This window comes from Aythya marila (assembly GCF_965140915.1).
Source record: "Aythya marila genome assembly, chromosome: 1".
Lineage (NCBI taxonomy): Eukaryota > Metazoa > Chordata > Aves > Anseriformes > Anatidae > Aythya > Aythya marila.
Window position 1 is genome coordinate 130,313,872 of NC_139042.1, and position 15,144 is coordinate 130,329,015.

Sequence of the window (15,144 nt, forward strand, 5' to 3'; positions counted from 1 at the left end):
TATATCAGAACACCTGCAATGTTATTTTATCGATCCTTAGCGGTGGACAAGTGGAACTTATGAGACAGCTGTTCTGTGACGGTCAGTTCTAGTTCAGTAAATGATTGTCTTGCTTTGCTCAGTTTAGTTACGTAGTCATTGACTCAAGGTCAATTTCTGTGCAATCCCTAAGTGTCTCCAGAACAGCTCTGCCCCAGCCAGCTCCTACCTTAAAGCCTGTACCACACATGGAGCCGTGATGAGAGAAGTAGAATAAACCCAGGCATCTGAACCTTCAGAACCATTAAAAACAATCACCTTTAAAACACTGATGAATTTGAGGTCTGGGGTCACAACTTATTTTAGTGCACTTTCTGAAAGTCAGAGATTTCATCCACCATACCTTTTATAGTATTTAAGGAAAAGTTCTTCTGAATCATGTGTACATGAAAGTTTCTGCCAGAAACCAAACTTCTGGCAGAATATTTTTTCCTACAGTAATATCTCCTTTGCTTACTTTTTTATAAAGCAAAATCTAATTGCTTCCAGAAATATTGTGTTTCTATTCACTGGATGTATTTTAACTTTACTTTTCTCCCAGAAAAGAAAATCTGTTGTGTTTCTCAGCATTCTTTCCTCAGCTAGCTGTCCAAATCTGATCATAAGAATTCACTAGATGTTTTCATAAGAATAGGAAGGTTTCTTTTGCAAAGAAAAGCTCACAAATAGGAGGTTGTATCTGGCAAAAGTGTCTGGCAAAGTCTGAAATTAATAAGGGCAGGATCACAGAGCAAAACAAGAACAAAGTACATTTTTGGTGCAGTTACTGAAAGTCGCAGAAATGTTAGAAAACTAATAATTTTTTTCTTTTCTTTTTTTTTAATACTGTATCAAGAAATAATCTTAAAATTAAAAAATAATAATAATAGAAAAGCTGCACGATAGAGAAGCTTAAGCTCAAAGTTCAAGAACCAGCTGAAACAGCCACAGAAGTACCTGTGGAGATAGATTATATCTTTGACCCAGTTTTATGAAACTCTGAAGTCAATTACAGTTTTATGTGAGCAAAAGATGTTTCCATCTGGACACAAGGTGAGTAAAAGCAGTACAAACTTTTCAAAAATACAATAAAAGGTTTCCATTGACATAGACTATGTAAGCCTTCCTGAAAAACTAATTGTAACCTTTATGTCCCTTATCGGGAAAACATCAAATTCACTCCCATAAAACTTATGTCCAGTGAATTTAGACTAAAAGCAAAGCATTTTTAACTGCCACAGACATATGGAAAACAGCACTTTAGGCACCTCACCTAAGTTTTTTGGCTGAATAATTTTATGGCTGATAATAATATCTGCAGTTACTGCACATTGCAAATTATGATAGTAAAGATAAGAGTAATTAAATCTTACTCTTGTAGGGGATAAACTAAATTGTCAGGAGGGTTTTTTTTTTTTTCTTACAAATCTTATTATGTACAACACTGTGCATTTTTAATGGAATATTAGAAATACATTCACCTTTTTTTTGGAAGCCTCTGGTGCTTGAATACCACTGATTATAGGGGAGTGGATTACTGATATCATCTGGCATCAGATTATTTTTTTGTGTCCTTGGTGGAAACCCACAGGACCTGCAAACACACAAGCAAACATTGATACTGAGAGCAATGAATTATGTTTATTTTCAAAAGTACATAGAAATATATACCAATTGTATTAAGGCATCCGCAGTCTTGTATAAGTGCTTTAGTAAGTTTTGAATTTCTTAGCCTGTTTCATTGCAAGAATTAGATACTATTTCTACATTGAGTATTCAGGCCACATCCTTTTGCATGTCAGCACAGAGATCTGGGTGAAAGACTCAGTGGCAGAACTCCCACTTTTCTTCTCCCCTAATGAGCCTTCCAGCTGTTCACAGACTGCTGAGAAAATCCAGGTCCTAAGAGGGTTCTGCATAATTCCCAGTGTTTTTTTTTCCATAGACAAGCCCAGCAGTGTATCAACTGGTGCTGCATGTGTAGAACACATATTAGCATGTGAAACGTAGAAACTAAAAGTCAACTTTGAATTCCTATACATCTATTTTTATAATTGCACCCTAATAGAGCATTATTTTATTTCTGTAACCTTGGTTGTTGTACAGAAACAATAAGGTTGTCAAAAAGGTGAAAGAAATCCTAGGGTGTATCAGGCAAAACAGTTCCAGCAGGGACTGCTTACAAATACAGAGGTGCGTGGGATACAGAATCAGAGGGATTGTGGTACAAAGTGCTGTTGAGACTTCATCTGAAGTACCATGTAGAGTCTCACATGTTAAAAAAATGAAACAGGTATGGATAAGAAATAACAACACAACTAAGTAAATAGAGACCCTCACTCTCTTGTGCAAGGAGTCTAGAGCTTTGCTAGTTCTGTCTAGCACAGGAAAAACTGTGTGGATAGAATCACCCTCTAGAAAGGATAGAATCATCCTCTAGAAAAGTTTTTGGGCAGAAGTCTTTTCTGTTTAGGCTAGAAGACAATATTGGTGTGCACAAAATGGGCATAAGCTGCCACTGGGATTCTAACTAGAAATTTCTAATCATGCATTGATGCTCTGAAACAGCCTTCAAATATGAGTAATGGGGACAAGAAATGTCTTGAAGTTAATAACAAAGTCAGGCTTAGTCTTAAGACAAAGTATGTTTTTTTTTGTTTGTTTGTTTGTTTTTTTCTCCCTGAATCTAAGCAAGAGGGATATTTCATAGCAGTAGCTTTCTGAAGCTTTAGTACATTTTATACATACAACTAAGTGTAACTTCCTTACCCAGAAGGAAAAAAAAAGTATTTAATCTACAAGTTAACTAGTTACATATCATCTTCTGAAAACTACCCCAAAAAATAGGCACAGTTAAATCACAAGAACCTTGATGCCTCTATTGTCTCAAACACTGAATCAAAACTATTTTTTTTTTTAATATAGGTTAGCATATTATCTCTAAGAAATACCAGACATTTCCCTGCTTATTTATTCTGATCGGATAGGGAAGTGCAGAACAACAGCTAGTTAGCTGTACTTTGAATTCAATGACCTAATGTTTGCAGTCGTGGCAGTTTGGAGTGAGAAAAGATGTGCAGAAGCATAAAGCACTCTAGATCCAGCCCACTTCTAGTTATGCATTTTGTCACTTCTGCACATATGAGCAGAAGTGGGGGCATGCCGTCATCTGAGGTGGCTAAAACAAAATTATTCTTTTTCCAGCTTCCTTCTCAGCTGCACCAACTTCAACCATCTGATTTCATTCATCACAACGTAGGTTTCAGCAGTTAACAAAGCTGTGAGCGAGGACTGCATTTTACCACGTCAAAGTTCTCTTCTGTGACTCTTATGGAAAAAATGCATATAGCCACCAAGAATAGAAAGTGAAACTGAGGCATATCTTGCTTATAAGCTGAAGGCTCCCTCTCCTCTGGAAGCTATTCAATATGGCAGATAGATTTGAAATAAAACTTCTGTAACAGCAGGCTGTGACAACAAAGCCTCATTTTGAGGTTGGAAAAGCTCATAGCTATAAAGGGTGCACCTGAAAGACAGCTGGTATTTCTTTGCTGCATGCAGATGACAAAAGATGTCAATAAGCACAATTTTGAATGCTTATAAAAAGCTTTGTATGCTTTTTGAATCACCAATGATTCAAAAGCCTTGTATGAAGTGAATTACAAAGGATTGGCAATTATCTAAAATCACAGGTGGAGTCATCATCCTTCCCACACTGTTTTATTAGTTCCCCTAGCTTAGTAGCATCCCTCTTCACTCAATTTTTTGCCTCAGCCTTTTAGTTCTCACCCACATGCAAGACCAAGACCCCAAGCTAAGAACTCGAAAGCACTGTATTGCTCGTGTGAGTATCAGAGCACATCAAACAGCACGTGTGCTTCTCAAACACTTAATGATGCATGCATCAGTATTGCTGCCTGCAGAGATTAAACAGCATACTTTTAACGGTTTCACCCCAGGCCGCTGACTGTGCTTTTGGACTACAAGTAGTCTACCCACACCAACTTCTAACACCATATCAGGGCTGTAATAAATGATCCGTGGTGTAACTAATCTACTGCAATAGTTTGTGTGTTGCCTTGTTTCAATGACACCTAAAAAAAAGAAAGAAAGAAAGAACAAACAAACAAAAAAAGGCTCTACCCACACATTTTTTATAACATAAGATCTTTGAGGGCAGATATCCTAAGAAAAATGTTTCAAATGTTATCTGAGACAGTTTGCACTTTTTAAAACTTGAAAGATCAATGCTATTATGCTCTTTCCCCACACATCCAAACAATAACAAGGTTAAAATAACATTAGCTCTTAATTTCAAAACAATCCTCCAAAATGAAGAAGGCTGCAATGATTAATTTGTTGACTTAAAGCACTGAAACTTTAAACATAGCGTATTGAGATAATCTCAGACAAAAGTGGAAAATCACTGGAAGGGAAGGCCACAGATAAAACATGATACAAAGGTGATAGCAGTTAACTCTTTGCCTTCAGAAGCTGTGCTAGAACTAGGCCTTCAACAACTCAAGGCCTCACTTTCACACAAATCACAGCTACACTTGGCAAAGACTCTTGAATTCTTTGACCTTTGCAAAAGTTATGAGGATGCTTGTCTTTGAAAACTTATTATATTAATCTTATGGCTTTATATATATATATATATATAGTATTCAAGATTCACAATAATAACATCAGGAAAACCAGTAGATTTTCATGCTATCACAAGTCATTTGTGGGACATCTCAGCACTGTCAATACAAGATTAAGACAAAATTAGTGAACGTTTCTAAAATTGCGGATGGGCATACTAAAGTATTCTTATTTCTCCTTGCCTCTTTCAGAGGGAAAAGATTAACCAAGGAAGGTGTTTTTTTTTTTTTTTTGTAGTCTTTAAATTCAGAAGTGGCAAGACAGTAGAGATCTTTCTTACTTCAAGAGCCTTAACTGTAGGATGCAGTTCTTATAGGATGATAAGGACATACTCGCATACATGAAGAGCCTTCCAGGCAAATGTAGAAAATAATTTTTGTTACTTTTTAGAAATATATTACTGTCTTATTATTTTATGGGAAATACAAGCTTACTTTTAATTTCAGCAGAGCTCCTTCAGCTGCTAAACATCTTAGTTCTACCTAAGTCTACTTGCCTTACTTTCCAACTTCAGTAGCGCAGTCTTGCTAGAGCACTGAATGCATTAATACAGTTAAACCAAACCAAGCTGCCCCCACCATCCTGTAAACACCTCCCTCCCTAAGGTGATTATGAAGACTCCCTCCAACTTACTTCCCATCTTCTCCTGGCTTTAGCTGCGTATCCTCAAGATGAACACTAATATAGCACGGCTAACCTTGGATGGGGCTTCTTTGAAAACAGTTTGGGGAGAAAGAGCTGTGAAATTTTGTAACCGGAGGGGGGTGTGTGTGTGCACACACGCACGAGTGCGCGTGTCTCCACAGCTTCTGCCCATGGGCTAGAAGCTGGGATTAGGCTTTGGCCCCTGCCCTTAGACCTTTCTTCTGAGCTGTGGAAGGTTGGTTGCATCCAAGCTTGCAATACACAGATCATGACCTTGCTCAGCTGGCTTTTCTTGACTTTTGACCTGCTGAGTTACTGGAGGTTTGACTGCTAATTATTGGGCCATAGACTGAACTCTGTTACCATCACCAGATGGTAACTCCTGTCTTGCCTAAGTAGGGTCTGTGTTTAACATGCTTTTATCAGAAGATGCTTGGTTGCTTTACAAAATCATTATATATAACTATGTATTTATGTTTCTTAACTTCTGCTGTTCATAATCATCTTTGTTAATAAAATCAAAGCAGCACCTCCCCCAGCTGCTATCAACACAGTTCAAGGTGATGATCATAATTCTTCCATACATAAAAGCAGAAAAAGCGCAGACCAAGCCTGATAAATGTGAATTTGTGTACTTTGAAAGCAGTTTCAAGATACTGCCCTCATAGTTCAAAAGCTCCATAAATTGCTGCTAACAGGGTCAAATGCAGCACTGAGCACAACTCTGTCAGGAATAAATTAAGGTAGTACTCAGAACAAGTACAGATGTCAGAGAGCATCAGTTAGCCACATTTTACTCTATGAGAGGTTTTTACTTAAGAAGTTAGGTGGTAAATATCAAATATAATGAGTTTGCTTTAATGGCTAGTAATCATGAGAATGAACTGGATTAATTCACAGTTATACAGAAAGAGCCAGTACTGAGACCATCCATCTGTTCTCCTTTCCAAACTATATAACACATGTACATGCAGTAAGACTATACATGTCAGATTTTTTTTTGGAGAAAGGTGGTGCCTCAATCATCCTGCAAGTCTTGAACTTCTATGCTTTCTCTGTGAAGGGAGATTTCCTTCTCACCCCAGGGCACGCAGGAATGTTTATAGGAGTCATGACAAGGCTCTCATAAATCAGAATATTGCTTTGATAGAAGCAGTCAGTTTGATCACTCCAGAAAGCCATCAGCTATGGATAACAATCCGTTCTGCTTTGGACTTCTGTGTAACATAACATACAGCATAACATTTTGCCACTAAACCCACCTAGCTCTGCTCCCTGAACCAGCAGCATGGTTCTCTTGCCACACCACAAGACACAATGCATATGCTCAGCAGAAAATACAAAATGAACTTGGAACTTCTAGTTGGGGCTTCCTGCCCACCCCCACTCCCTGAGAGCTCTGAATAAAAAAGAGACAGCTTCTTCTCTTTGTTCATCCTTCTCCCCTGCCACTGTGAACCTGAAGTGAGAGGTCTTCTGTCTTGTGAAGTGCTTCATCTCTTCGCAGTCACAGTTCCTTCTTCGTTCACATGATGTGTCATGACCACTTTATTAAACTGAGCTTGAATGACAATTTCTGCAGCAGTAGAACATATTTTTCACAACAAACTAGATAGTCATAGAAAGTGAATTATTAGGATGAGTCCCTTTCAAATTGGGATATTCTATGATTACTTTAGGCTTACAGTTTATGACTTTACCAGCCTGAATTGGGAACCTAGTTTTTATGCTTTTGTACTAATGGGGGAGAGAGAGCTCAAATCAGTAGCCTCCCTGTCTCCTCTGGCTTGGCATGAAATTTAAATTCTTAAAATAAACAAGGTGAATGCCTGTCAGATGTTTTCACAGCGAATGAGTATCATCACAGTGTAGACACAAGGCAGTGTTCCACTTCTGCAAGAAGATGAATATTACATACTGCTGAAAACAAAAATTCAATGAGTTTGCTTCATGATTTTTTTTTGTTTATGCATTAAAAACTTTGAACATTTAATAGCTCACAACATTATGTCTATTCCAAGTGAAACACAAGAAGCAAAAGCATCACATGGTTTTTAAGAACTGCACACACTCCAAGTTTTAGAATACAAAGATTTATTGTTTTGCTTGTAATCCATTTTAATCTCTTTAATGCACCAGGAAATAGCATGCATATCTTGTGAAGGATCTTGAAGACTACTCCATAGATAGTTTATGCAGACTTACTGTCCCTAAAACAGCCTCCTCTAAGACAAACTGATTTGCAAGGGATATTTGTACTCTTGCTGCCTAGCTGTTGACAAGACAAACTGCAAGGATCATAGCTTTGATAAGCATTAACTTACCTTGAAATTCAGGACCGTCATCTTTGATCCTGACAGCAGTTTGAATGTATGAATATGCATGTTCATTAATATTGCTATATTTTGGGGTGGGACTTGAATAAATGATCTATTTATTATATTTTTACAGGAAAAGGGAAGACAAAATACCAACAAAGTCATGCAGAAGAAGAAAACCCAGCAAATATAGCCATTTTAATAACTGTGCAAGTCTAATACATCTTGCAAAAGTTAAATGTTTCGTTTGACTCAACCCTTAGAAGGAGGAAGTCACTGAAGGACTAATCATCTTCTAATGATATAAATACTCCTGCTAACAATTACATTTAATTAAATTATTAACTAGGTGTTGACTAATTAACTAAGGCTTTGTAAGTTTGAAGCACTCTGAATAGCTGTTATTATTGTACTGCTTGTAACTAAATATCTTTCTCAGAGCATTGTGTACGCAGGATTCTGCTGCAATCTCTGTGAACTGATATCACAATTATGCCATTGCCACTCATTGCTCATAAAATGCACAAAGCTGTATGCAATGTTATTTCTCTTAGAGAACTGTAAGAAAGATAAATGATATCCAATTACTAGCTGAGAACATGACATCAGATCCAGTTGTTTGATTCCCCCAGTAGGTAATAGCGTACATTCCTGTGTTAGTGGCTATTTATCTTATCCAATTTATTTCAAGTCTATATGGAAATTGAGACCCTCTTGCAGCAATAATAGCATGAAATGGAATATTTTAATGGGTCTCTGTTCTTACAAACTGCTTGATATGGACCAAATCCCAAACTGCTAAATTCAACAGAAGATTGTTACTGACTAAAGTGGACTGTTGGAAATATGTCGTATTCAAAAGAATAAAATGTTGAGATCTTTCTTCCAAAAGAAATACTTTAATTTGATATCCAGGAAACAGGTGTACATAAATAACTCAGAAATACAGTTTTAGGTCTGAGACATAACTGTATTTATTTTTATCCCGTAAATGTAAGCCTTGAGAATAACTCTAGGCTTGTGTTTTTCCCTCAAAGGACCCTCAGGTTTTACTCAATTCACTACCTCAGTATAGGAACAATATTTTAAAATGTCACTGGAATTGGAGAAAAGTTTTTGTTGGGTAGGCTTTTTTCATACATATTTTTAACACATTTATCTGGATCTTACTATCTGTTCTATCAGTAGTACAGCATTTAAAATTCTTGACAATCTTTAACTTCAAAAAATTAATTTCAACATATTGTCTTCTTTTAAAGTCCAAATAAGTTTTGCTTTCAGTTTCTGCATAATACAAAGCAATAGACTATATTATCATATATCACTAATGTCAGCTCAAATTAATCCCCTTAGCCTCAGAACTACTTCGAATAGATTCAGGAAAAAGTGAAGTATGTGATACAAGTAATGGCATACACTGGCAGTTTAATTCCATCAGGGAAGTCCCTCATTCTGACCATCCAATTTTTACCTACTAGTTACAGCATCAAGATTAGAAAACATTACTGGCAGAGTTAGCTTTACGCAAAGCAGGATGAAGTCAGCAAAACCGAGCCCATGACATTCTCCCCAAGTAACTGAGGGTCAAGATGAACCTCTTGGCTCAAGTACTAGATGGAAACTGTTCATTGCTTGCCTTCACAACCTCCTGCTGGAGCTGTCTTCAGGCTTGTTTTTCACCCATACTGTGCACATGAATGGGCAGGAGGGAGTTGCCCTAGCAGTGAGATGACAATAAGGGAGGACTGGAGGCTGTGTACAGCCACATCCTTGCTTATCTTAACAAGGCCAATGGCCTTTTCTTACAAATTTCTCTTACAAATACGTCAGCAAAAAACGCAGCCTTAGTAATAAACTACAGACTCTAAGCAGTCGCAATGACTTAAATGACTTATGATAATGAGCAATAAAAAGAAAAAAAAAGTAACTTCAATGACTTACTCAATGATAACCTGCATTTCCATTAGTCATGTCCACATATTTTGTGTTTTAATTTGTCCCACTCTTTCCAGACTTCCATTCTTTCCTAATCATTGCTTGCTGTATTAAAGACCATCGTGGTATCAGCAATTTGTCCATGTAGATAGTGATAGACATTAAGACTGCTCTCAATCTTCTGTTTAAACAGGTTAACTGCAGTCAACACCTCCAGGGTAAAATCAGAAACCTCAGCAATGAAGTCTTGGTCCCTCCACAGATCATAATAAAATCCACCTATTCATTTCAGAGAGGTATAATTTCACCTTACTGATTTGACCGAGACAGGATGTCATGCCCTATCTTTTGTTGACAGAAGGGGTTCCAATGCTACAGCAAATACATACAGGCAGTATTAGGTAGCAGTGATCAGATTTTGCCTTTTCTAAAACTTTATAGTGGGCACAGCCTAACACTTGTACTCAGAGTGTATATGAGTTTTTTTGTCTGGGATAGCAGAGGTTCATTACTAAGTGATATTATACATACACACATCTAAAAATACATATGTATATGTAAATATATGTAACTCTGAATTCAAACCCTCATGGCATTATTAAAAATATTTTTGGATTGTTCTCTTTTAGATTTCAGCCAGATAGCTTTGAAATGTGCAGTTTTACAGAGAAACACTGGCATTCTTCCAGTAACCTAAAACTGGTATTGCAAAATGTTCTTTGTTAATAATAGTTGACAACTATTACAGTAGTGTCCTGTTCTAGACACTGCTTGGCACAGTAACAGTAGTAGAAAGAGCCAGTATCTTCTGTGAATGCTCCTATGCAAAAGCAGACACACCTCTAAGTATTTTTAGACTTCTGATGAAGTCTCGTTGGTGTGTTTCATCAAGGTAAAAGCAAACAAATAAAACTTCTTCATTCAGTTTTCTTCAAATCAGCTTAATGCAGGATAATCAAAAAGTGATCTTTTCAATGTTTAAGACACAACCCATCCCACTTCAGGTCACACTGTAACCTGGGGGAAGCTTAGCATAACACCTTCTAATCAGTATCTTAAAGAAGGTCAGTAAGCCGGTATCATTGAAACCTACCCTAAAGGGATAGGTTTAGTCAGCAGACTAAAGTTATGGGGAAAACTTTTATTTGGAGTATTAGTTTCTAAACTAAGGGTTAAACTAAGGGAAATCTCTTTGTCGGAAATCAAAGCATATAATGAGATAGTAGTTTAAGCAGAAAGCAGAACAAAACCCTATCATATTTCAAACACCTGGGAGAAAGGAGAAAACAAGGATGCATGAATCTTTACAATTAGATGGTAAAATCTCTCAGCTTCCCTACACAAAAATCTTATTTTTATGGCACACATTGTTCCACACAAGATGTCTTTAAAATTATAATTAGCAATGTTCTTGGTTTGTAGATGTTGGCTTACAATGCCATTGAATACATGACAATACCTGCTCAAATAAGATGACACTGTTCTGCAAGTTTATCAGGCTTGTTATATAGCTGAAGCAGGACTTGTCACAACCTGCTAAAACACCACTTTTAAGCAGAAAGGAAAGAAATTTAGCAGAAGACAAAATGAATGCTAAAGTGCAGCCAGTTCCTCACATCTTTACTGCTCTTATGATGAAAATACATCTCTTGATATTTTCTATGGACTTTGAACATGCGTATTACCAAAAAAGTACATATTATAAAGTATATTCATTACATTGAACATTTGCCTGAACAGCAGGAAACATAATGCTTTTTCAGATGCTTCAAATAGTTTATCTGTTCTAGGGCTTTGGCTGAACTTTTGCCTGAGTCCTTTCTACCTTACTCGTTCTGTAAATTCCTGCTGGCCCTGGGGAACTGGAATGCTGTTGACATGAGATGTGTTAGAGGACATGCTAATTGATGGGAAGACAGGTCTCATTCTGCCAGTATGGAAAGTCCTCAGCCCTAAGATGAATGTAACACACCAAGCAAGTTTCTTAAAACATTAAATCATATCTTTATTGATCCTTTCAACTATGTAAGAAACAGATTTTGAACTTGTTTCTTCAATTTTATTTTATTTTATTTTATTGTATTTTATTGTATTTTATTGTATTTTATTTTAGTCTACTAAGGTTTTCCTTTATAAAGCTGGATCCTCAGGAAAAAGATAGAGATAGAAGTATGTACACATCAATCTCTGTATTTCATTATGCCACAGAGAGGGAGAAGCGTGGTCACTACAAAACACTGGTCCTGGAACATGGTTTCTCATCTGAGATACTACAGTTCCAGAACAAACATGGCCTGTTCAGAGAGTCTTCAGATTAAATTAAGAATGTTCAGACACATGAAGAAAGCCCTATGGGAAAAAAAAAATGACTGGAAAAATTAAAGTTATTTTAAAAAATAATTTTTTTAAAAAAAGAGATGGTAAATCCATTAAAAAATCCCCTTTAAAGTGTTGCATGAGTAGAGGGAACAATTATTCTTTCATAATATAAAAGAGAGGAATCCACAAATTAAATCAGTTTGCAAGATCAAAATAACAAGACAGATTTTCCCAATACAAGTAGTTAACCTGTGGACCCTACTGGCCCCACAAGCTGTAAGTTAACCATAAAAGGTTACCTAAAAGCATATGCACCAGTTGCTAGCAGTTTAATCTAGTAAGGGTCTTTTAATGTTTCTAAAGGGATAATCTGTTCTCTAGGTTCAGTGGGTAAAACAAGAACAGATTTGTATTTCATCATCCAGCATTCAGTTTGAAAATTAGAAACATTTTTATGTATATATTTTTTTTAAGCTGGGTAATAAGAAGCAATGAAGTGAATTTTCTGGGAAGATATGAGAGGTCTTTGAATCAGGAATGCTGCAACTCAACCAGAACCTGTCTGGAAGAGTTTATTGCCTTAGAGTTCTCTTGAATGCTTCCCTTACAGCATGCAATGGGCACAATAAAGGTTGAATTGTCTGAGGATTGTCCCAAACTTTAGCTATTTTATTTAACAAGGCAGTATATTTAGCCAGGTATTCACTGTATTAACTGGCCATTAGTCTGTCAAACTGTCCAACCTCTGGTGAGCCCTAAAGAATTCCAGAGGTTTTTTTTGTTTAGTGTTCAGTGTAGAAAGACAGGTTTAGGAAGACCCTGACTTCACCAACAAATTTCACAGAGCCACATACCAATCTCTAAAGGGATACAACTAAACTAAATTTGTGTTCTTTACCTTCTAACGTACAAGATAGTTTCAATCTTTATGGGTTAGGAATTTCTTCTTTCAAATTAAAGCAAAAAGTTTCAAGTATTCACATCTTCAAAAGCTGAAAAAACCCACTCTACATAACACAAGGTGTAGTAAAGTCACAGTAACTGCATAATGTTTCCTAAAAATCGTTGCATCATAATTTATCTGGCAAAGGAAGCAAACAAGTGGGTGTCGTCAGAAAAAAAATAAAATCATATATGATAAAGTTTGTCTTTACTTCGTTCCTACTTATGTACAGTCAGGAACTTAGTTTATGCTCTGAATCTTGGGCTACAGAGCCCAAAAATTAATGAAGGCCAAACAGTGTCATATCTAACACATGTAACACAACAGAGAATGTCGTTTTTTTTTTTTTTCTTTTTTTCTTGTCATCGCACCCTCTGCTGGTAATTTTCTACCCTAATAGGGAAGTTACATTACAGAAATGGCTGTTTACAAGTAACATAGTGGATTAATGGCCTGTATTTAGGGCTAAACAATGCTGAGGATCCAACATCCACACCACGTGCAATTCAGGGGATTTCATTTCATATTATCCTTAATTTGCTGCCATGACCTGCATGGCCTTAAACAACCGGAATACCTTTGGTGAGTTGCTCGTGTATGCTTTCTGGTTTGGCCTAATCGGGATGAGATCTCCAGCGCCTGCGTTCTGTGCCTGCTCCAATTTGCAAGCCAGAACATTTAAGCAGGCGAGATCTAGATATTTTATTAAAAATTGCCAGTTTCTGGTCTAAAGCTGTAACATTAGCAACAAGTCTTCTGCTTTTGATTCCCGCCCTGGATCTTTGCTTTTCTATATTGCCTTGGGATAACAGCTCCAGCACTCTGCTCAAACCCGGGCGGATAAGGCAGAAACGTGGATGTGCCTGAAGAGCTGCCTTCAGAGCACGCACGACCGAGGGGAGGCGCCACCTGCACTCCCGAGGGCCCCCACGCATCGCCTTGCTCTGCCCGCCCGCAGCCCAGCTGCGTTCATGGCGCCTATAGCGCCAGGTACCGCCCGCAGGGATACACGGAGGGGAGATGCGGCGCCCCCGGCCGCCATCCCGGCTGCGGGGCGGAGCGCTGCCACGCGGGGGCGTGGCCTGGCTGGGGGGCGTGTCCCAAATGAGGGGCGGGCGCCGCGGGGTCCTACCGCCCCCCCCCCCAATCGCCTCGCTCCTCCGCCGCGTAGCGCATGCGCCCGGCGGCTTGCGTCAGGGCGCGCCCCGCGGCGGCGGCGGCGGCGGGTGCGAAGCGGCCGCGCCGGGCATGGGCGGGCGGCGGCGGCGGCGGCTGCGGGCCGTTGGGCGGCGCGGCGCATGCGCGCCCGGCCCCTCGCCCCCCCCCTCCCGGCGGGCCGCGGCGTGCCTGCGGGCGGTGGCGGCGGCGGCGGCGGGAGGCGGCGGAGGAGGAGGAAGAGGAAGAGGAAGATGCCGGGCAAGCTGAAGGTCAAGATCGTGGCCGGGCGCCACTTGCCGGTGATGGACCGCGCCAGCGACCTCACCGACGCCTTCGTGGAGGTGGGGGGGGATCGAGGGCGGGGAGCGCCGCCGCTCAGGCACCTGCCGGGCCCCGCCGCCACAGGCCCGCCGAGGGGGGGTGGGGGGGGAAAGCGGAGGCGGCCCTGTCCCGTGGTGCGGGTCTGCGGCGCGGTGCTGCCAGCGCGCCGTGCGTGGCCCCGAGCCGTGCCGGCGGCATTGCCCGCGCCCAGAAACCGCGCCTGAGGAGGAATGCGTTTGGAAAGGGAACGGGTGCCGCATAAACGCGTGCGGGTGCTATAGATAGTAACTGGGGCTGGCACTGCGCTGCCCTGAGGCAGGGAGGCAGCGTCCTTCTAAACTGTGTAAGTGGAAGAAAATGTCCTTCCAGAACTCTGTAAATAGAAAAAACGTGCGTGTATTAATCTCAAAATAGATTTGATTTGGTGCGCGTAGATTTGACTGTCACTGCGTTTGCTTAGTGAGACAGTTCACTGAAAATAAAGTGAAAATGTGTTTCTGACGTGCTGTTCAATGGAGCTGAAATGCTGCACAGCTCTGCTGCCTTAAATACAGGAAAACGTGATACTTCAGTGTTTGCTTTCAGAAATTGCATCATTAAATTTATTAATAAACCATCATGCGATTTAAATATGATTAATAGGTAACCAATAACATCTCCGATGTGTATTAGTAGGAGACAGGGAAAACAGCAGTAGGAAGCGCGGCTCTGAGTTTCACGTAGCCTGTTTTTGAGCTGCCTTGAGAAACAGCTCTCCTCTCCCTTCAGTCACTGGTTCCCAAACCTGCACCTTCTGCGCCAACCCCAGAGTGTGAGTAGCTGCGTGGCAGCATAGCTATA

General features: G+C 39.5%; 1 protein-coding gene across 16 annotated transcripts in view; it reads left to right on the plus strand.

Moving 5' to 3' along the window:
• The first annotated feature begins 14,124 nt into the window (after positions 1–14,124).
• C2CD5 (C2 calcium dependent domain containing 5) overlaps positions 14,125–15,144 on the plus strand; it is a 66,941-nt gene continuing 65,921 nt past the window's right edge. For 5 of the 16 annotated variants that reach the window (XM_082770834.1, XM_082770840.1, XM_082770843.1 and 2 more), the window contains exon 1: positions 14,126–14,324. In XM_082770834.1, the coding sequence (XP_082626960.1) occupies positions 14,235–14,324 (90 nt within the window). In that variant the 5' untranslated portion in view covers positions 14,126–14,234. Of the gene's footprint in view, positions 14,325–15,144 lie in introns of all 16 variants that reach the window. The other 11 variants (XM_082770842.1, XM_082770844.1, XM_082770835.1 and 8 more) reach the window with 4 other exon arrangements.